This window comes from Tripterygium wilfordii, chromosome 6 (genome assembly GCF_013401445.1).
Source record: "Tripterygium wilfordii isolate XIE 37 chromosome 6, ASM1340144v1, whole genome shotgun sequence".
In the NCBI taxonomy this organism is placed as follows: domain Eukaryota; kingdom Viridiplantae; phylum Streptophyta; class Magnoliopsida; order Celastrales; family Celastraceae; genus Tripterygium; species Tripterygium wilfordii.
The window spans coordinates 7,812,145-7,836,643 of NC_052237.1; the positions used below are offsets into that span (position 1 = coordinate 7,812,145).

At 37.7% G+C, this 24,499-nt stretch overlaps 1 protein-coding gene across 1 annotated transcript; it reads left to right on the forward strand.

Moving 5' to 3' along the window:
• Window positions 1-20,329: 20,329 nt before the first annotated feature.
• On the forward strand, window positions 20,330-22,826 carry LOC119999751 (protein NRT1/ PTR FAMILY 2.13-like). The gene is made up of 4 exons (XM_038847482.1): window positions 20,330-20,613; window positions 20,694-20,911; window positions 21,161-21,735; window positions 21,843-22,826. Exons 1-4 carry the CDS (start codon window positions 20,460-20,462, stop codon window positions 22,702-22,704), a joined length of 1,809 nt encoding a protein of 602 aa, XP_038703410.1. The 5' UTR covers window positions 20,330-20,459; the 3' UTR covers window positions 22,705-22,826.
• Window positions 22,827-24,499: the final 1,673 nt, after the last annotated feature.

Consider the following 24,499-nt stretch of genomic DNA (forward strand, 5'->3'; position numbering starts at 1 on the left):
TCTTTATCTTTCAAGTGAGTACGCAAATGGCGGCCAGCTTCTCGGGGAATGAGCGGTTTCCCCATGGATATAGTTGAGGTTATGGGTAGTGTAAGGTTGATATTATAAAGTCTTTTGCTTGTATAAATTATAACGACTTACTAACTTGCTTTATGAAATTCATGAAGGGAATTGTGGAGCACACACATGCGGAAGATCCATGGCTTAGGAGGCCATTTCACAGGGCTATTGATGGCCGATCATGCATGACAACGTAGAAATATATGCACGAAAATGTGAACAGTGCCAAAATTTTTCTCATCTATTGAGACAACCTTCGTCCGACTCAAGCTCCATCACGAGTCCTTGGCCATTCGCCCAATGGGGTGTGAATATCCGCTGCCTAGAGCAACCCGAGATAGGATATTCCTATTTATGGCCATTGATTACTTTACCAAATGGACCAAGACAAGGTTTCTGTCAAAGATAATGGACACATAAACCATAAAGTTCATATGTGAATCAATCATCGTGAGGTTTGGCATCCCATCTTTATAGGCTATGGGATCAAAACCTTTATTCAACCTTGTCTTATCCACAAGGGAATGGGCAGGTAGAGGAGATGAATGAAGTGATATTTGAAGTTCTGAAGAAGAGATTGGAGATGGCTAAGGTTAGGTGGGTGATGAACTTCCTTGTGTACTCTAGACTCATAGGACTACCCCGAGGAGGCCAAAACTGTGATGCCATTGGAGGTAGGGATCCCGTTTGTACAAACTCTAGCCTATGAGCAAGGAACGAATGATGATGCTTTAATTGTCAAGTTGGATCTATTAGATGAGAAGAGGGAACTAGCAACAATTAAGATGACTTTATATCAGCAAGAACTCTCAAGGTGGTACAACAAAAAAGTCAACCCCAGGGCATTTTTCACCTGAAGATCTAGTATTGAGAAAAGCCCTTAGGAGTATGAAAAATCCACTAGATGGAAAGCTAGGTCTGAACTGTTGTGACGACAAAAGTAGGATCGTACCACTTGAAGGATGCCTAGAGCAAGGAGCAACCAAGTCCCTGGAATGCAATGAATTTGAGAAAGTTCTATCGATATAGCGTATTCTCATCGATTTACAAGCATATGTGGTAAGTGGTCAAGTTGTTTTCTGTTTTCTATTACTTCAAATAAATAAAAAAGACGATCTTTCTAGGCAAGAAATTAAATTTCCCATCAACATTAAATTTCTAAAAAAAACCTGAGAGGTTCCTCCCTGCGAGGTTTGACTGGCATAATGACCTAAGCAAAAAAATTCTAGGGGACTTCCAAAGGAAACTTGAGTTTAATTCTCAAAAACCTTAGAAGTTTCTCCCGCAAGGTTTGGCTGGCCGAACGGCCTAAGCCAAAAAAGTCTGAGGGACTTCCCAAGGAAATTTAGGTTTAATTCTCAACAGCCTTAGAGGTACCTCCTTGAAAGGTTTGGCCAGTCAAACGGCCTAAGCCAACAAAGTTCGAGGGATTTCCCAATGAAACTTGGGTTTAATTCTCAAAAAACCTTAGAGATTCCTCCTTGCGAGGTTTGATTAGTCGAACGGCCTAAGCCAAAAAAGTTCGAGAAACTTGGGTTTAATTCTCGAAAACCTTAGAGGTTCCTCCCTGCGAGGTTTGGCTAGTTGAACAGCCTAAGGCAAAAAAGTCCTAGGGACTTCCCAAGGAAACTTGGGTTTAATTCCAAAAAAGCTTAGGGAAGTTTGGCTAGCTGAACGAGTCTTACAAGCTCCCCAGGAAAGTTTGAGTTTATGATAATATCAAAATAGGTATGAAGACGAGGCCGGTCGACCACAATACCTTTATAGCTATGCCAAAATAAGTTCAATACCAAAAGATTCAAATATCTTTTACATTAGTGAAAAGAAAAGCTACATCAAAGGAACACATGAAGGAAATGCAATAAACTAAGTTGCAAGGTTGGGTTGGTCTTGATCGGCAAGCACAACGGGTGGGGTAGCATCTAAATCAATGACATCGAAAGAACAAATTTCAGGCTGATCAACCTCGCCTTCTAGAACAGTACTGCCATCAGCCCATCCAATGTAGATTCTTCTTGAATAGTAGGGGTTGCCACAACTGGAAGCTCAGATTCAGCTAGAAGACTAGAAGGAAAGTAGAGCTCAAGGATATCTTCTTGAGGGGTTTTCGGTTCAGGCCATATTATTTCGCCTTGCTCACAAACCGACAAGTCTTTGGAAATGCCCATCTCCAAGAGAACATCCCCCTTCCCCGAACGTAGGCCATATTGTTTTGCTTAGCAATCTCTACGAAATATGTGGTGAAACATACATATGTCATACGATTTCTTCGTCGCATCCTCTTTCTTGCTCAGAACAGACGAAAGATGAGCGTTAGGACAAATTCAAGTTGGGCGTTCTTCTTCTATAACTGAACCTTAGAGGACTTTTCCAAGTCAGTAGAGATCCTTACTTCGATGAGCTTTGGCCGCACCAAGGGCCTTAGCCAACTAGGCTTTTTTTACACTCGAGGTGAGCTAAGTGACCATTGAGTTCATAAAGTACTTGAGCAGTCTAAAGAAAAAATAGGAGAGGAAAACAGGTAGGAAAAAAAAAGTGAAGCGAGGAAGGAAAAAATCAAAAAAGATTGAACCTACATCAGATACCTAGACCCTACCTCTCTGACCTCGACTCCAAGAGTCTTCTCCCATCGAGTTTAATCAACCGTCAAAGTCTTGCAGGCTAGTAGGGAATGCCCGACCCCTTTATCGCGAATGGATGTTAAACTGGTACAGGCTTCCCAGAGACTTTCGGATGAAAAGTCAAAGGCTCATTCCATCAAATTTAGAAGATTGGGAGTAAGCCCCCTTGGAGGAATCACCACCGAGGATCTGTAGCTAAACTTGTTTTCTCCTTTTTGAGGACTCGTCGAGGAGGTCCTTGCCCCTCTGAGTGGGAGCAGCAGGAGACCCATTTCAGCCAGGCCCACCAACACCTGAGCCAAAAGCTTTCAAAGGAAGAGCCATCGAGGTTGACGAAAAAGCTGCAAAAGGGGCGAACAAATAAGCAAGGCAATAAAGAAAAATGGCAACATAATTCTTAGTGCACATATAGAAAAGTGAAATATAATGAACAAGATCCATCGAGTTCGAGGATGTTCTAATTATTCAGAAGATCAACGGGACCATCACCGTGGATGCCATCCATCCAGCTCTCCACACTAGCAGATAAACAAGGAATTTATAGAGGCACAAGCCCTTCAGCTTGCCAGAGAAAAGGGTGTGAACAAGACTGGTGTTGGGATCAAACTCACAAAAAATGTATTCATTTGAGCCTTGTCTACCCCAGAGGAAGAAGGATGAATGAAAATCCAACAGGTTTGTAACCTAGGACAAGTGAATGGAATGACAACACCATCCTCAAGGTATTTATAAAATCTATTGAGAGTCGGGCATAACCCCCTTTCTTTTCTTTGCCTAGGAGTAAAGCCTGGACCTGAAAGACATTAACCCATGATAAGAGCAAGAAATGACCATTACCCATAAGCAGAGTTGACTACATGAAAAGTCGAGAGGTGGCCGACCTGAAGCAACACCTGGGTCGCGGATGAGTCGGTTTGGATTGTTCTCATTCTCACTTTCACTGAACTCCCATCCTTGGCCACGAATCAAGAAAAATTCATCCTTACACCTTTTCCATGAGGAGGGTAAAAAATGAATAAGAGGCTAGACTTTTTCAAGGGAAAATAATGGTACCTAGTCCCGATGCTTCCCAGTTTGTGAAGTAGGCAAGGTCCAGATCAAGTGGCTTAAGGTTGAACCCATACGTCCTATTTGTTAGATCAATCCCACTCACAATCCTAAAGAGATTGGAGTTGCATTGATGTGGTGTGAGTTGAAAAACCCTGAGTGCCCGCTTGAAAAATGCAAATAAAGGAAAACACACACCTCCTCCAATGACGACGATTATCAAAAACTTCACTCAGCCATCCTCAAATTCACCATCGTATTAAATACCATGCTCACACTCGGAAGGAAAGCCACACTGGTTCCCCCACGCACAAAGAGACTCGATATCCTTGACAATCTTTGAAAATAATTCCATAAAGGAAGGAAAGACAAATAAGAATGGGGACTTACATGAGAAGCTAATGGAAAAGCTGTTGCAGAGGTGTCGACGACAACAAGAGTAATAGGATAAAGTAAGGGGAGAACCATTCCACCCTATTTATACGAGGCAAAATTGAAGCGTAGAAGAAGCGGAATTGTCTCCACACAAGGCCGCCTAAGGAGTATCGTCTGTTCACATGACGTAGTAGGGTCCCAAGAAAAGACATAAAGATCATTTATAAGGGGCATATACGTAATTAACTCAAGAAGACTAGTCACATCCAAAAAGATCGGCCAAATAGTCAAAGATCAAGTTTTGCCAAAAAAGTTTAGCCCAGTCCTGGAGGCAATTGTAAAGGAATAAAACTCACGGTCAAGAAGTCAAAGATACATTTAGCAAGATAAGGACATGTGTCAAGCACCAAGCAAATAAAGCACAAGATCAGATTAATGGGACCCATAATCATTACTAGGGTTCGACGACTAAGGTTGAATAGACTCTTCAAGTCGATCGGCTAGGAGAGCCAACCAACCCAACCACCCAATCCCACTAACTGCGGGATTGAGTCTACAATTAGAGATAATGGGACATAAAGATCGCTAAATTCAAGGGAAAAAGATGACTATAAAAAGATAGAGGCAACACAAGATAAAGGATGAATTTTGGCTTACTAAAACACTTACTCAAAACTAGGAAATCTGACTTGAGCATCGGAACATCCTCGGTCACCACTGTGACCGCTAGGTCTGCTAACTATTTTCTTTGGCAAGAATTCAGCTTGTGATGAAGAAGATTCTAGTAAGTATCGAAAGGTGTGTAACTTACAACCCAACATAGAATCCCTATTCCACATAATTTATTAATGATTAAACTTTCATAAATCTTGTTTTCACAAATTATAATACAATTTTTATGTTGGACGTATTAAGCAATAAGTATGAATGGACTCACAACATAACTACAATCAAAGTTGGCAAATTATTACAAGAGTAAAATTTTTTTACAATTGATTGTGACAATGCATGGCGACGAAAGAGCGTTGTGTCAAACATAATACTCATTTTATAGTAAAGTTAAATTAACAATCAAAGTTTAATAATTTTCATAGTTTTAAAGAGATAATTGTTTTCACATATCATACCTCGCAAAACTGTTCATCTATAATGTTGTGTACCATGTGAAGTAAGTAATAACGAATTAGAAGTAACATCCCTACACTCTAATCACATGGAGATATGCAAAATTATAGTGAAAAGTTGCCCATAAATATGCGGCGGAAATTTATAATTTTTTACACATATGTAACCAACATGATCGGTTAATTTATCATGCATGTAGTAGAATCCATTAATGGATGCTACTTGTTCAGAAAGTACCAACTTTTTACACGATCTCGATCTCCAACTCTTGATTTACACATCCAACAAGTTTCCTTCAAGCTCCTTTAATGTACGGTGCATGAAAAGATCGCTAGTAACATTAACAGAGCAACCTCTAATTGGACTGTTGGAACCATTAAGGGTGAATTGCTCAATAACACAAAGAGACAAGCGTGTTTTGTGTGTGTTGCAAAGAGTACCTGATGTGAAATATTTGCAAGCGTACAAATTGCACAAGTAATAAAATGATGAGTAAATTATCATTCTTATGAGGATGTATTGGCAATTCAAATTAATATCAATTAAGGTTAAGTTATGCTAAAGTGGAAAAGTGAAGATTGGGTTTGATTATAAACTAACACTATGATAAGTAATTAAAAGCAATTAATAAATAAATCAAGGAGTCAAGGTACTAGGATACCTAATGTCACCACTACCTATCCAATAGAATTCTCTTGATTCGTTAATCCCTAATTCCCTATTCAATCATTGACAATTGATTTTCCTAACCTCTCCAATGCTCCATGTCTGGTCACACCGGAAGTGTCTTTATCTCAAATCCCTATTATGTCTAACAATAGGATTCAAAAGACGAAGACCCATTGAGATTTGTGGATTAACCATTTAGCGATCGTATAGGTCATGTCCCTATATTTCTATGGTTTATGCACTCTTTGTCGTCTATGGCAAGAGGTAAATCCTAGAAATTTCCTTTCGGTTTCAATCTAGGCAACAAATCATTTAGATGGTGATCAAGCACCCAAAAGCATTAAGCACACCCATAAACAATCAATAAGAAAGAGGAATCTAGAATCACAAAGCAAGTTCATTCAATATTCGAGGTTGGGCTCCATTAGAACCTTAGCAGAAGGACTAGTTCCTAAAAGAGTGGAAATATATCATATAATCAAGAATAGTTGTCATTGTTACAAAGATTAGAGAAAGAAATCAAGAAACCCCTTGAAATCCTCTTCTTCTTCAAGCTCCAAAGCTATCTCCTCTTGGTCTTCTAAGCCCTAGCCTCCAAGGATTCTTCCCAAATGGGAGAGAATGTCCCTAAAATCCTAAAATTTACCCTTTTATACCCCATTTTAGATATATGTCGTTTAGAATACCCATTGGTGTCATTTTGAACTGAACCCACATAAGTTTGGGATATTTTTGATCGTTCAGAAATCTATAGAAGTGCGATCTGGTCTATCGATTGGGATTGACCTCCGATCGATCAGAAATCTTCATTGTTAATCTTTGACACATTGATGGCCGATCGATCAGAGCAAGGGTTCGATCGATCGGAAATGCATTCTTCTATTATTGTGTAATTTCTTCAATCTTCGATCCGATATGACTCCTTTCCGTTCGATATGCTCCTAGGCACCTACAATGTGCAAATATACAATTCTTAGGCAATATCAATCCTCAATTCACTCTAAGAACCATAAAATACTATGTAAAGGGTGTGTAATTATATGTATATAATTAGCACAACAAACACCCATACACTTAACCTTTGCTCATCCTCGAGCAAACTAAGGATCAAAGGACAGGAGTTCTCAATTCAACTCAAATGAAAAACAAAACAACTAATACTAAAGCAAAAATAAGAAACTAAACTACGCCACTTTCGTAGGGCTCATGATGACACTTAGCATGTTTCATAAGCCTTTAAACCCCTTCGTGCCCCTAATAGGAGGAGTTGTGTCTCCTGAGGGTTTACCAGAATGATACCCACAAACATTAAACAACTTCAATGCCAAAATTCACGTCATCAACAAGAGTATAAAATGAACTCACAATTACAACCTTATCCACACTAACAAACCAATCATTAGGGCACTCAAGCCAATAAAAGCAGTCCTTCAAGAATCTTATCTCATCCACCTTGCTTAACATATCAAGAATTGATGCACATAATGGATTTCGCATGCTATTTGGCTTCAAAGTAACATAAACAATGGTCATGTAGTCTTCCAAGAGCAATAAGAAGCAAGAAGCAAATACAATCAACATTTATTTAAACTTCATTCTTATTAACATTATTTTTTTTCTATTTCTTTTCAAAGGTGACTTGCGTAATGCTCAACCCCCTTAAGCTTTCTAAATGACCCATGTAGCGAGCTTTCAACCAATGACTTCCAATCCAGTTGGCTTAGAGCACTAGGTGTTAAGATACCCCAACAGATCTAATTACCCAAGTAAAAAAGGCTACGACGTTAAACTAGTCACCAAGGTACTCTAACATTCATTTCCTACCTTTTTATGCGAAACACATTGCTTGAGAGACAAGAGGTCCGGTTACTCAGCAGAAAACTTATGAAAGAAACCATTTATTCATAGACATAATAATAATTTTTCTTTTCTTTTTCTTTTCTATTCTTTTCTTCTTTTCATTGCTCAAGTAGTGCTACTTGGAATCAAATTGATCTCAAACAACGACAAATGGCCAAAGTGAAGTCATATTTCATACCCTATAAACAAGTGTTCCATATTCATGAAAGCATAATGGACAAAACAATTTTCAAGATAGAAAAACTCAATTGGGAAGAATGTCTATAGCAAGATCCATCAATGCTTCAAAGATCATAAAATTCATCCAAATACATTCAAGAATGACATGGCATAAGGCATTTGAAGTCAAAATTTTTTTTATATTTTTTTTAAACCTAAACTAACCCACATTCCTAGATTCACACCCCCACACTTGAAATGAACACTGTCCTCAGTGTTTCAGACAATAGGCATAAAAGAGGGAGGTTCCTGGACAATAGGCATAAAAGAGGGAGGTAAGGAACAAAATGACCTGAGTGGCGATCATGGAGGGCTGGATCATGCGGTGCGGGAGCTGCTGGGGTTGAAAAATAAGAAAGAAAATTTACCCTGCTCCATCGATTGATTGGGCAGACGCTCCAATCGATCGAAAATGGCCTCTGACCCCAATTTCCAAATTTCTGCATCTTGCCACCTGCACAAAAGCAGCATAACTAGCCCAGTAAAACACTCAAACAAACAAATAAAAAAAATATGTACAAAGAAAGATCCAAATTAGCACCAAAATTAACCTAAATCAAGATCAAATAAAATTGCCTCAATCCCCGACAACAGCGCAAAAAAAATTGATGTGAAATATTTGTAAGCGCACAAATCGCACAAGTAATAAAATGATGAGTAAATTATCGTTTCCACGAGTATGTGTTGGCAATTCAAATTAATATCAATTAAGGTTAAGTTATGCTAAAGTGGAAAAGTGAAGATTGGGTGTGATTATAAACGAACACTATGATAAGTAATTAAAAGCAATTAATAAATAAATCGAGGAGTCAAAGTACTAGGATACCTAATGTCACCACCACCTATCCAATAGAATTCTCTTGAATCGTTAATCCCTAATTCCCTATTCAATCATTGACAATCGATTTCTCTAACCTCTCCAATGCTCCATGTCTGGTCACACTGGAAGTGTTATTATCTCAAATCCCTGTTATGTCTAACAATCGGATTCAAAAGACGAAGACCCATTAAGATTTGTGGATTAACCATTTAGCGATTACATAGGTCATATTCCTATATTTCTATGGTTCATACACCCTATGTCGTCTATGGCAAGAGGCAAATCCTAGAAATCTCTTTTCTGTTTCAATCTAGGCAACAAATCATTTTGATGGTGATCAAGCACCCAAAAAATTAAGCACACCCATAAACAATCAATAAGAAAAAGGAATCTAGAATCACAAACAAGTTCATTCAATATTTAAGGTTGGGCTTTATTAGAACCCTAGCAAGAGGATTAGTTCCTCATAGAGTGCAAATATATCGTATAATCAAGAATAGCAGTCATTGTTAAAAGATTAGAGAAAGAAATCAAGAAACCCCCTGAAGTCCTCTTCTTCTTCAAGCTCCAAAGCTGTCTCCTCTTGGTCTCCTAAACCCTAGCCTCCAAGGATTCTTCCCAAATGGGAGAGAATGTCCCTAAAAGCCTAAAATTTACCCTTTTATACCCCATTTTACATATATGTCATTTAGAATACTCATTGGTGTCATTTTGAACTGGACCCACATGAGTAAGGGATAATTTTGGGCATTCAAAAATTTGTAGAATCACGATCTGATCTGGCCGATCGATCGGAAATCTTCACTGTTAATCTTTAACACATTGATGGCCGATCGATCGAAATAAGGGTTCGATCGATTGGAAATGCACTCTGTAATTATTTTGTAATTTCTTCAATCTTCGATCCGATATGACTCCTTTCCGCCTGATATGCTCCTAGGCACCAACAATGTTCAAATATGCAATTCTTAGGCAATATCAATCCTCAATTCACTCTAAGAACCATAAAATACCATGTAAAGGGTGTGTAATTATATGTATATTAATTAGCACAACAGTACCACATTAGGAAAGTTAGTAATATGTTAGTTTATAAGTGGCAGTATTGGGCTATACATTAGGACCCATGTGTACCAAACCTTTTATGGTGTAGAGACTCTCAACACCATGGGCACTAGGTCAAACCACCACACGCGCATAAGTCATCACCGTCCTATTGGTCAGTCAGGCTGGGCTTGACCTTGGGCATGGATCCGGGTCTGAGAAAAATATATAATAATATTTTTTTGTCAAAGTTTGATTAAAATCCTAACTCAATTAGAATTAATTAGGTGATTGAGTTCTAAACTCTTAAATTCTAATGGCGAGTTCTATGAATGACAAAAGCTTTTTTCTATAAAAGATTCTTTTCATAAATAACATATAAGTTTTCCCTCTCAAAATTCTTTTCATCCGTTTTTGTTCCTGAGTGTTAATGAGTTCAAGAGTTTTCGACCGAGGCTTGTATCCACGTAGTGCTACGTCGATCAGGTTAAAAAGTGTTATATCTTGGGAGGTGAAACTCGGAAACTTGCTAAGCACTACAATAGGCAGGAGCTATTGCCTTAACGAGATCTGGGTTCCCCATACCTGAACTTATAAAATTATATTACAAGATATGTTTCTATACTGCTTCTATTTTATGTTATTTATTTCTTCCAATTAGTACTGAATCTATATATTGTGTTCAATAAAATACTTCTTTGCATCGTCTATTATCTTCTACAGTTACTTTATACTGTATTATGACAACAATCTAAAAGCGATACTGATTTTTGTCGTGTGCTGTTGTCAGAGATGGCTGCTAACAACGATTTCCCCACAACTTCAATTTATGGTGATGATGTCTTTATTGATGTAGGAGCTATTGGTGCGACTGCTTTACGCCAATTAGTTGGGACAATCTCTGGTTGTGTGGGTTCAAGCCATACGGCTAATAGACTCGAGACTGGTTAGCATATTAGTCTAGGCCATACAGCCTTCAATTTTGGTGTTGGATACTATTGTGGTGTCACACCCAGTAACTCCAACCCAGTAACCAGAGAAGTTGACTGGTGTTGGTTTCAAATAGTGGCAACAGAAGATGTTCTTCTATCTGACCATGATAAATCAGGTGAAGTACCTGTCTGAGACGTGTCTGATCCTAGGACTAGCAGAGAAAGATATCACCACTCTTTGTGCACTGTAGACCTAAAAGCATGGGCACTCCCTATGTAAAGAACTATATTCTTAACTGTTTAGTTAATTCTCTATACAATGCTTATTGTCAAGACCTCTAAGCAATAGTGGGATAAGTTGGACAATAAATAGAAAACCGAGGATGCATGCTCAAAGAAATTTGTTATAGTCAAATTTATGGATTATAAGATGATTGATGTTAAATATGATATGATTCAGATACAATAGCTATAGGTCATTTTGCATGACATATTTCAGGTGGCGATTGTGATTGAGAAACTGCCTCAAGGTTGGTCAGACTTTAAGAACTATTTGAAGCGCAAGAGAAACGAGATGAGATTGGAAGATTTAATTCTTCACCTTTGTATTGTAGAAGACAGTATGAAGAGCTCAATTCCTACTAAAGAAGGTTCTAAAGCCAATGTGGCCGAGCCTTCCAAATACAAGGTTGATGAAAAAGGAAGAAGCATTTTCAAGACAAAGGAAAATAAGGGCAGTCCTATAGGTTTTAGGGAAATTTTTATGTGTGCAATAAGTCTGGCCATAGAGTTAAAGGATTGTAGGAATCACCCGAAATTGGGCAAGAGCGAAGGAGCAGCTAAACAAGCCAACGTGATTGAACACGATGATCAAAAGATGCTGATTGTAGTGATCTCAAAGGTGTCCTTGGTGTCAAACACAGAGGATTAGTGGATAGACACAGGAGTTACGATCATGCCTTTCATCACCAGCGCTACCACTTCGCCTTCTAGGATTTTAGTATATTATCAAAGGCTGGCTTCTTTGAACTTGGTGAGTAATAACTCAATTGGCTCTTCTGGAAATTGAGCAATCCTTGACAAGTCTATCACTGTGATTTATGGTTCTTCCTTATATAGTTATTTATGGAAAGCTTCCTCTATCTCTATCCGTGTATCAATAGAATTAGCAGGTAACTTAATGTACCAAGAGAAAGCTATACCAGTGAGAGAATTTCCAAATACCTTCAGCTTACAGTAATCTTTCTAGCCAACTTCTCCATACTGAATGGTGAAACGAGCTATGTGCTCCATAGTTGACTGAGCATCCTTTTTAGAATAGAGAAAAATCTGGAGGTCTAAACCCTCTAGGGAGTGGAATACGATATACTTTCTTTGTAGAAGGCCCATGGTATGTGGGTCTCCCTAGGCACCTAAGGCCTAGCATGTCTTGAACAATATTCATGAGGTGAAAGAGGTGGAGACGAATCTCGAGTTGGTTCACCTATTGCTGCTTTTCCTATCTCTTTGTCATGACTTCAATTACTTTACACAACACACGTGCCAAAACTACATTCGATGTCTTCTGTACTAGATAGGAGATATGCTAAATCCGATTGTTGGGAATAAGATTGTTTGGGTTATGAATGATGTGTGTTCAAGTGTTCCACGACTTATTGTCAGTCCAAAGATTTTTTTGATTTACGGTTGCCTTCTAGGAAAAGGACTTATCATCCATATCAGGCCAAGATAGAAAAATAGGAGATAAAAGACTATCACCAAAATGAAAGAACTTCTATTGAAAATAAATGAAAATCGACACATTATTGGAATGGATCAGGAATTTGATTGAAAAGGAATATATCTTGGAATGTATTTGGCATGCTTTACAAGCTAAAAAGAAACATAGCCGCGGAGGCTTTGAAATGTAAAGGGCTAAACTAGAAATTAGTTGGTTGGAGCCATGCTAATTGAAAAGAAAAGTGATCGGAGTTATTGCCTAAGAAAATAGTAAAGATATGTAGATGTAGAGTCTGTGTTTGACACAGGGTAATTGTAAGTTTCTATTCATGGCGACGATGGTGATCTTCAAATCCTTTTTCCTAGGCACGTTCTTGACATGTGCAATCATGGGAAGTCGTGGGGAACTGCCATCTTGCTTGTTACTGAAGTTACTAGGTTAGAATTCTAAATAACCGCAACCATCTCCTGGAAACAGGGATTATGACAACATCTCTCTAGTCGTACTCCTTCTTCAGGGTGGATGTGTACATTCTAGGAGGTTGTGGTACGCTCTACCTTCTTGGTTTACAGACTTCGTGCTTGAAATTGTGGAAAAATGACTAACAATCGTCATTCTATTGATACTCCTACACGAAATGTCATGAGAAAATGTCTTCCTTTTCAGAGTACAAGACGAATCTGATCTTAACTTCTTAGTGTCGTGTAGCAGCTTAAAACGTGTTTGAGAAAATTCAGGGAAGTAGGGCTAATAAACTTTGACTTCTCTTGAACTTCCTTTGAGATAATTCTACTACAAAGTCGGTCCTTCGTTAACAAACTGATTTGAAAAAGGATAAACTGTTTAGACAATAATTTCCCCTTTTGTAGCCTTTTGGACATTGACTTTCAGACACTTTTGATCTCTAGCAACTTATTCCTAGATTTCAGGCTAATAAATACTAAAAAATCTGTAAAATAAACAAACCTTAGAAATAAAAAGTCCTGCTCTCGCCGCGTGTCAACTGGAGGTTGGTTGCTCCTTGCAAAACGTGAGGCCCGACATGTCAAGTGTCAGTAAATGTGTGAGGGTCATTTATGGTACAAACAGTATCTTACAAATAAGGTTGTTCATGAAATATTCTTAAGAGACAAGTAGAATGCAGTGAACAGAAGAAGAAGAAGAAGAAGGAAGAGGTTGAGAGAAGAAGAGATACTTGTAATTCGTATTCATCAAACTTAATAAAGAAAAGAAGGACAGAGATACAAATAGAAGTCAGATGACTAATGATCATCTGATTTTGAATATAAAATAAAATAAAACAAATGAAGTGTGTGAAATGGTAATAAACACAGAGAAGACGATGTCGTTCAGGAGAGGTAAACGACAGCGTATGAAGAAGAAAGTGAAATGGCATAGTTTCAATAAATTCTAACACCCCTTTGCAAGCTGAACATGGTCTTGGACGATGTTGAGCTTGGACAAGAGATGCTGAAGTTGTACAATAGCCATTGGCTTGGTTAAAAGGTCTGCTGGTTGATGAACAGTCTGAATATGATGAAGATGAATCAATCTTTTCTCAACCTTTTCTCTGACAAAGTGACAGTCGATTTCAATGTGCTTGGTTCTTTCGTGAAAAACAGGATTAGTGGCTATGTGGATAGATGCATTGCTATCATAGAAGAGAGGAACAGGCTTGATCATGTTATGCCTCATTTCATGAAGCAAAGTATTCATCCATACAAGCTCAATGGTGATAGAGGCTAGAGAATGATACTCAGCTTCAGCAGAGGATCTTGAAATGGTTTGTTGCTTCTTGGACTTCCATGCCACCAAAGCATTCCCTAACAAGATGGAATACCCTGTAGTGGATCTCCTGGAACCAAGACAGGCAGCCCAGTCACCATCACAGTAGGCAATAACTCTGGTAGAGCTGACAGAGGGATAGAACATAACTTGGTTGGAGGTGCCTTTCAAGTATTTGAGCACTCTATGAGTAGCCTTGAGGTGCTGATCAGTGGGAGTCTTTATAAATCTGCTTAAAGTCTACACTGTATAACAGATGTCAGGTCTGGTTATAGTTAAATACATTAATTTTCCTACCATTCTACTATAGATCATTGGATCATCCAAAGGGATACCTTGGTTGCTGGATATTTTGACATTGGCGTCCATGGGAGAGTTAACCACACTGCAATCTTCAAAATTAGTATCACAAAGTAAATCTGTAATATATTTCTTTTGGCATATAGTCATTCCAGTTGCAATAGTGTTCACTTCTAATCCTAAAAAATATTTCAAATTTCCCAAATCCTCAACTTTAAAACATGTTCCTATGTAGGTTTTAACTTCTTCTACCAGATTAACGTTATCACTCCCAATGTACATGTCATCAACATATAAAATTAGTAATACCTTTGAACCATTTTTGGTGTATATAAAAAGAGAATAGTCACATTTTGATTGTTTGAAATCATACTTAAGTAATGCTTCCTTGCATTTGATGTCCATTGTCTAGACGCTTGCTTAAGGCCATATAGAGACTTGTTAAGTTTACACACTAAGCTAGATTTGTCACTGTCATAGCCCAGAGGTAGCTTCATATAAACTTCCTCAAGAAGGTCCCCATTTAAGAAGGCATTATGTACATCTAGATGATGCATAAACCATTTGTTTGCAGTAGCTAAGGCAAGAAAAATTCTAACAGTAATAATCTTAATGACAGGAGCAAAAGTTTCTTGGTAATCAAATCCTAATGTTTGGCTAAAACCTTGGGCAACAAGCCTAGCTTTATATCTTTCTATTGAACCATTTGGGTTGTATTTTATCTTGTACACACATTTGGGTTGTATTTTATCTTGGCAAAGGAACAATACTCCAAGTATTATTTTCATCTAAAGCAGACAATTCTGCATTCATGGCCTCATTCCAATAAATGGATTTTGAGGCTTCACCATAATTCTTAGGTTCCTTGTGTAAGGAGATAGCAGCTAAGAAATGTTCATGTGAAATATTTAGGGATTTTGAATGAATGACAGAAATAGAGTTATCAATGACATGAGATGAATGAGGAACATTATGTAACACAGCATTGCAATCATACTCATGTAAATAGGCAGGCATTTTCTTCTTCCTTTTAGAAGTTTCAGGAATGTCCATATTAGGTTGAGCCATTACAACATTATCTGTGTCATTATTTGCAATTCTATTTTGAACAGAATCTTCATTGAGTTGTGTATTTAAGACATTATCCTTAAAAGGAAATTGATCTTCATGAAATATCACATCTCTAGATGTGAACACTTCAAGAGTTTCCAAGTCTAGGAGTTTGTACCCTTTCAGATTTGATGGATAACCCAAGAATGTGCACTTCTTAGCTCTACCATCAAATTTGGAATCCTGAGGTTTCAAAATCTTTGCATGGCAAAGACATCCAAAAACTCTTAAAGAGTCATAATTGGGTTTCTGGTTGTATAAAATCTCAAGGGGACTTCTCTTGTCTAAGACTCGAGAAGGTAACCTATTGATTAAGTGCACTGCAGTCTTAAAACAGTAGTTCCAATATTCTTTTGGAAGTGCTGCCTGCAGTTTAATAGCTCTACTAACATTAAGAATGTGTTGATGTTTTCTTTCAACTACCCCATTTTGTTGGGGGTATAAGGGCAAGTCTTTTTGTGAATAATTCCTTCCATTTTAAAATACTCATTCATGTGGAATTCCAGTCCATTATCAGACCTAAGAATTCTAATCTTACTGTTAAACTGAGTCTTTACATAATTGTTAAAATTTTGAATGTGATTCATTGTTTCTGATTTATTCTTCATTAAAATGACCCAAGTAGCTCTTGAGAAATCATCTATTATTGTTATAAAATATTTGAATCCTTCTACAGACATTGTCCCATTGGGACCCCAGATATCTACATGTATTACATCAAAAGGATTCTGGGTTTTAGTTTGACTAAGAGAAAAGGATGATCTTTTCATCTTGGCCATAATACATATAGAACAATCTTCACAATTTTCTACAAAATCTTCTCTTATCAATCTTGAAATCCTAGCTGAAGGGTGACCTAATCTCTTGTGCCAAATCTGGTTCTTCTTCTGGATTGCACTAACCATAGCAAAATTTCTCTTCTCAGGTCTTAGTCCTTCATCTAGGTAGTATAGATCATTATGCATTGTTCCCATCCCAGTGTTCCTCAATGTGATTGTATCCTGCAATTGACATGAGTTTTCATTGAAAATCAGCTTATAAGGCTTATTCCTAACTAATTTACTAGCAGATATCATGTTGAAGTTGAAATCCTTAACATGTAGCACATCTGTTAACGTTAATCCATTCTTTAACTTGACTTCACCTATGTAATCAATCTCATGTCTTTTTCCATTTGGCAGAGTCACATATGAGTTATGCAAACGTTTATATGAATGAAAATAATCATGCATTCATACCACATGACCAGATGCTCCTGTATCTATGATCCAATTATGTTTCAAAACAAAGTTACCTCCCACTATTGAGATAGAAGTAGTGTGATTAGTGGAGTTTGTTGTTGGCATATTTGCCTTCAAAAGTGCAAGAAGCTGCTGACATTGATCCCCTGATAGTTAGAATCCAGCTCCTTGGTTGTTCTGAACATTAGCTTCCACTTGGTTAATGTTTTTCCTTTCTGAAAAATTTGCTCCTCCTTGCTTGGGCCTTTTGTTTTGAATTTCATATTCTAGAGGATAGCCAACAAACTTGAAACATTTATCAACATTGTGATTCGTCTTCTTGCAGTATTTGCAGAAGAGCTTTTCTCTTTCATTTTGGGATCTCTTTGGTCCCTTGTAATCTCTATTTGAATTCTGAGAGCTCCTACTGGAACCTTGGACAGCCATTGTCAAGGACTCTTGTACATTTGAATCTGTGCTTTGTTTCTTTCCATCTTGATTAACTGTGAGTCTTTTCTCGACCTGGCTACCTGAGCAAAAGCCTTGTTCACATCAGGCAATGGATCCATCAGCAAAATTTGATTAGTGACATGTTCAAATGAGCCATTTAGACCTATAAGAAACTGCATTAATCTATCCTTGCTCTGCTCTGCCAGAGAAATTTTGTCCATGCCACAAGTACACTTTCCACATTTGTAGTTTGGAACTTGCTTGTATTGATACAGCTCATCCCAAAGTGCCTTTATCCTTGCATAATATTCTGTTACAGTAGAGTTTTCCTGCTTGATAGTGGCAATAGCTCTTACCAATTCGAAATCCCTTGTTGGGTTGGCAGAGGAGTACCTATTCTTCAAATCTGTCCATAACTCAAAAGCAGTCTTTGAAGTAGAAACACTGATCTGGATATCTACAGACAAACAATTGGTGATCCAAGTCTTTACCAAACTATCACATTGCATCCAATCTTGGAATGAAACATCATTTTCTTTTGGAGTTGCCAGCGAGCCATCAACGAAACACATCTTGTTTCTAGCCTTGATGGCGTTCTCTAACTGATTGTTCCACAAGTGGAAATTTCCTCCCGTTAAAGTGAGGTTGATAAGATTTGATGTGAAATCTGAATGAGTCAAGTAATATGGATTTCTGAAAGGGTTTTGAGGTTGATTTATCTACTGGGATGAAGGATTTGAAAATAAATTTGGGAAGCTTCCCAGTATTGAACCAGCAGGTTGTTTTGAAGAAGCAGGGTTTGGGCTGGTGCCCAGAACTCCATTTTGATTAAGAGCCATTGAGCGCTCCGATACCATGAAATATTCTTAAGAGACGAGTAGAATGCAGGGAACAGAAGAAGAAGAAGGAGGAGGTTGGGAGAAGAAGAGATACTTGTAATTCGTATTCATCAAAATTAACAAAGAAAAGAAGTACAGAGATACAAATAGAAGTCAGATGACTAACGATCATCTGACTTTGAATATAAAATAAAATAATACAAATGAAGTGATGTGAAACTGTAATAAACACAGAGAACACGATGTCGTTCAGGAGAGGTAAACGACAGCGTATGAAGAAGAAAGTGAAACGGCATAGTTTCAATAAATTCTAACAGTTCATTCTAAGGAAAATGTGTGATGTCACTTTCTGATGAATCTGACCCAGAAAGTGCGGAAAAGAAGAAAGAAAATCAGAAACTACGATACGAGTTTGAGCTCAAAGTCAATAATACTAGACGGGGACGTTCTTGTCGCAGCTACAAGTCAATACCATATCCTGACCTGGGCAACTGGCCAGGCGCATTTAGGGATGCTTGCGGTGATTAGCTGTACTAGAATATTTAGAAACGAGTTTGGAAGTATCCACTGAAATTGATGTCAACCACGTGGCCTTAACCAATATCCATATAGAATGGTGGAGTGGAGTGGACTGACGGACACTCACCAAACAATCAAAATCCTTGTATGATTGCGAGCAATGACTACATTTTAGGTAAGAGGGCTCCACAACCAAGCACTCACACCTCTTTTTGCACTTCCACAATATATGGTCAACTTTAATATGGCCCAACTTAATGGCCTCGTCGAACATGCACCAAATGTTGGCCACGACTATTATTATTTTTTCAAACGATAATCCACTCAATTAAGGGACCATCCATTCTAGATATGCGACCCGACATATTTCAGACTTATCACGAGTCTGATCTGTAAATGAGATTTGATTCTGAGACTGTATGCCTAACGGCATGTCCTAACAGTCGTCCAATATTACTGAGAATTTCCTCAAATGTTAGTTGTGATTGTTTTTTATGATTATTATTATTATTTCATAAAAGAGAACCCACCCAAAAGATGATCCACTTTAGAACTAGCAGTACGACCCAACACATATTTTAGGTCTTATTAATAAGAAAATCCTTAAAAAAACAAAGAAAATCCTCAAATGGTAACTGCCATTGATGTATACGTATGGACCTCGTCCTTCCAGCAGAATGTGTTGGCCCCATCTTGAATATCAAAGGAGTTGGTTGGTTGCATTCGATGGTAATAGCCTAATAGCTAGGATGGCAATTATAAGTAATCAAATTGTGAGAATCGATCGAATTAATAGATAATCTTATTGAGTTGTTTGGTCAATAAAATATAATAGTAACGTGATATGTGATATTTTTCATGATTATCCATGTAGAGAGATAATTCATATTAATGTAAATACAATAATACTATTTTGTTGAATAACTATAGAAATTCACCCCATATGGAGTTTACATAACAATATCTTTAAAAAAACATAAACTGTTGGTTTAAGGTTGCCTTCCAGGAAAGACATAGAATTTAATTAGGGTCAAGCAAGAAAATTTGGAGAGAGAAGAACACATTTCTAGAATATATAAGAAATTTCATTAACTAGGAATACATCCTGAATTGTATTGGGGCGTGCTTTATAAGCTAAAATAATGCATTGTAGGATGTATTTCTAATTTCAAACCATAATGCATGCTAACGATGTGCTATTTTCATTATGTCCGATAGAAGTACTCTAATTTCGGTGTTTGTCTTATATTTTCTGCTTTTCTCACTCGATAATATATAAATTTCTTAAAAAAATCTTAGGAAGATACTCTTTAACCAGCAATTTTGTATTCTCAACCTATTCCCAAGACATATGTAGGTTATAGCAATTTTTTCCTAAGATAATGCGATATGATATGTTTATGTATACAAAGAAGTGTTGGAGAGCTGGGTGCACTTCTCCTATGACATGATTACATATAGAATATAGTGAAGGGCACAATTAATTAGTGGGTTTTCCCCACAGTGACCTCAGCAGAAAAGGAAATATGTAATAGATGCTGTCTAATTTGTGTGCCACTTTATTAGCACACCATCCTTTTCACTTTTGCGAACCACACCTTTATTTCATCTTTGGAGTCTCTATTCCCTACCAATAATCATCACCACCCAACACTATTTATACACCTCTATATGCCATACCCAACAAGATTTGGAGTAGAAGCTTAAGTAGAATTTCCACAGACCTCTTCAAATATTACAAACAATGGAAATTGGGGAAAAAGGGATGAAGCAGAGCTCATTGTGGTTATATTTCTCCACAAAATTCTTTCATCGCAAGTCAGAAAAAACAGACCCATCAAAAGATTTATCAACTCCAAAAAAGCCTGGAGGATGGAAAGCCATGCCTTTCATCTTAGGTCTCATTCTCTATTTTATTTTATATTTGTATAAATCTTGGGATACTTGCATCAGTTTAATCAGTTTACTATCTATGCAGGAAATGAGACACTTGAAAGGTTTGCCTCTTATGGTATGTTAGCAAACTTCATGGTGTATTTGTTAACGGTGTTTCACATGAATCAAGCACCAGCAGCAACCCTAATCAACATCTGGACTGGTATCACAAATTTCGCGCCTTTGTTTGGTGCTTTCATTTCCGATGCCTTAATCGGAAAATTCAAGACCATTGCTTTTGCATCGTTCGCATCTCTTTTGGTACGTACCTAATTGCACAACAACATCACTATGCTCTTAAGGCTAACCTTGAGAAGAGGGTTCGCGGTTGCTAAGAAGGGAAGAGTTCGCGGTTTTCAACAAAAATGTAGCGAACCCTACCAAATAGTTGATTTTCTAACCACCGCAAACCCTCCTCTCAAACTTAGCTTAAAAGCATGCTCATGTCTAACGATCATTAACTTACAAGAATGAAATCATCAGAGTTAATAATGAAATCATCAATGTTAGGGATTTATAACGTTGACGTTAACGGCATGGTTACCGCAATTGCATCCTCCAGCATGCAACGTACTACAACTACCACATGGTCATCATTGCAAAGGCCCAAACAATCTTCAATTTGGTGTCTTGATCCTCGCACTCGGCTTCATGGCCATCGGAGCAGGAGGAATAAGACCATGTAGCATTCCATTTGGTGTTGATCAATTCGATCCAACGACAGAACGAGGGAAGAAAGGGATTGCCAGCTTTTTTAACTTGTACTACCTCTCATCTACGGTGGTAACCTTAATTACATTAACTCTTGTGGTTTATATCCAGGACAACGTTAGCTGGGTCTTTGGTTTTGGTATACCTACCATTCTCATGGCATGCTCTATCGTTCTATTGTTTGTTGGGACGAGAATATATGTCCATCGACCGCCCGAAGGCAGTCTGTTCTCGGGCATTGCTAGAGTGTTGGTTTCTGCCTATCATAAGCGTCAAGTTTTGCTTCCTATGGACGGAGAGATTGATGCTAATTTCTATGATCCTCCATTGAAGAAAACTACTTTCTTGAAGCTCCGTCTTACCAACCAGTACAGGTATAAATGTTCAGCAGACCTTGCTTGATGTTTTACTGCATCGACTTCAATTCCTAACACCCAACAATAATTATTAACGAGGTCATGTTTCTTTGACGCTCTATTAGGTTCTTGAACAAGGCTGCCTTAATAGAGAACAACGACCTGAAACCAGATGGTTCTTGTGCAAATCCATGGAGACAATGTAGCATCCAACAAGTAGAAGAGCTCAAATGCATATTAAAAATAGTACCAATATGGTCTGCAGGCATTATTAGCTTCATTTCCATGGCACAACAAAACACATTCACCATATCACAGGCTTTGATAATGGATAGACACCTCGGACCCCACTTTGAAGTCCCGACAGGATCAATCATCGTCATATCAATGATCCCAATAGTGGTTTGGCTCCCTTTCTACGATAGAATTGTAGTTCCATTCCTTAGAAAACGCACCAAAATCGAAGGCGGAATCACACTTCTCCAGAGGATAGGAATTGGGATGATATTATCGATTCTGTCAATGGTAGCCGCCGGATGGGTGGAGAGGGCGAGAAGATCTTCTGCCAATTCGCACCCTCGATCGCCAATGTCAGTATTTTGGTTATCTCCACAACTTGTCCTTCTAGGCTTATCTGAGGCATTCAATCTTATTGGACAAATTGAATTGTACAACACAGAGTTCCCTGAGCATATGAGGAGTATTGCTAACTCTCTTTTCTCATGCTCCGCTGCTGGTGCTAATTACCTCAGCAGCTTGATGATCACGATCGTGCATAATACCACCGGAACAACTAGTCACCCCAATTGGTTAACGAATGATCTAAATTCAGGCAGATTAGACCGTTTCTACTTCCTTGTCGCTGGGTTGGGTGCTGTGAATTTCATCTATTACCTAATCTGTGCCCGGAGTTATCGGTACAAAACCATTAAACAAGTGGAAGATGAACCTCAGCATGATGTTGAGCAGAGCACAGCCAAAGCTTGAACTCACATATTGTATGAAGTGATGAAGACGAGTGAATTGTATTGGTGCAAATTTTCTTTTGTTTTTAGGAAGCGATCCTCCTCCAGTGCAATTAAATAAATGGAACTTCTTACCTTCGTGTAGCATGGAGTATATGTTACTCCCTAAAGCGTCGACTTTTGGATAACTATGTTTTCTAAATTAATACCATATTCGGCAAAATATAAAAGAAAATGAATCATGACAATATTTTTGAAACGAAAAATGACATGGAGCCCAAGCCTATGATAGTCCAACAACCACCCAAATTTATGTAGCATGGTGAATCATCATCCTACACGACAATAATAAAAAAACGCACACTATCCTCTCTCATAAACCCTAAAAATTAATTCTTATCTTCCGCTAATGAACCCGTTTTTCGATGCCGTTGTACCAAACAACCCCTGATGACAGCAGATTCGCTGGCTATATGTCAGAGGATCCGACCGCATTTCATAAGCTCCCCCTTCCTTTGTTTTTAAACAAATTTATTTTATGTTGGGGCCACTGATAGGAGTTGCCTTTAACAACAGGACAAAAGAGAGGGCCCCACTTGTGCTGGGCAATTAAGGGCGCATAAGAGAGAGAGAGGGCCCACTTATGTAATTATTTTATTTTAAGTATTATTAACTTAACACATTATCTTAATTAATTTTACATAAAAATTAATTATTAAAATAGTTACAATATTTAAAATTTATACTTGACATTAATTTTAGCAATAAATCATATTTATTAAATTAAATGTAAGATTAAACTAATGACAAAAATTATTATAAAATCATAAATTTAATATTTAATAAAATTAATTATTTTACTAATAAACTTAATTATGCTTAAAATAAATTTTAATAAAATTAGATTAAATCTAATATTAAATTTAATAAATTGATCGTAAAATCTAATATTATAATAATTTAATTCAACAGCATTTCCGCTAGCGTCAGCTTTTAACTCTCCAAACACATCACAACATATTCCACACCTTTAGCTCAGTTTTTTTTCCACAGCTTTTCCATTAGCATTGAAAATCAATCCAACCACTCTACCAAACGGACCCCTTATATTTACCCTCCCCCTCCCTCTCTCTTCCCAGCTCTTCACCACTACTGGAACACAAGGTCGAACATCTTACCAATGATCAGAGTCGCTGACCCACCCAACTAAAGTGCTTCTTGGTAAGAGAGAGCTACCATGGCGTTTCGACATGTTCTATTTAGAAATGGAAGATGATGAGAGAGGGAAGGTCAGGACTTCGATTGACAAGGACACCAACACCACGGCCCAAGATGTCGACCCCTGCCTCCTTAGGGCCATCAAATTGGTGGTCTGATACTCTGATTCGGAGCTTCGACTCGCTACCCAAATCTTCTTGGACCTCATGAAATGCGACCACTCTCAAGTCTCTCTGATTTGCTTTGATTTGATTGGAAAATATGAATAGTCGCTATAATTGGATTTTCTTATTCAATTTTAGGCTTCTTTGTTATGAAATTGTGGTTATGATGTAACCAAATGAAGTAGTCTAGGGTTTGCTTTGATTGAAAATAAATATATGCGATTTTCGAAATTTTTGGCAAACTTCGTTTTTCTCAGTTGAAATTTAGAGTTAGTATGTTCTAGTTAATAAATGGAAGTTTCTGAGTTGCATTAGAGCACATGCATCAGTTTTCCTTAACAGATTCTTTAAAATACAGACGAAATGTCACTTTTCCCTATTTTATAGATTCTCTATCCAATCAACACTGTATCACATTACCTATCATATTCTCTA

What these genes read in the sequence shown, in the direction of transcription:
- LOC119999751 (XM_038847482.1), top strand. Translation starts at nt 20,460, where the DNA reads ATGGAAATTGGGGAAAAAGGGATGAAGCAGAGCTCATTGTGGTTATAT. An exon ending in AGCCATGCCTTTCATCTTAG is followed by an intron (nt 20,614 to 20,693) that starts GTCTCATTCTCT and finishes CTATCTATGCAG; the next exon opens with GAAATGAGACACTTGAAAGG. An exon ending in CGTCTTACCAACCAGTACAG is followed by an intron (nt 21,736 to 21,842) that starts GTATAAATGTTC and finishes ACGCTCTATTAG; the next exon opens with GTTCTTGAACAAGGCTGCCT.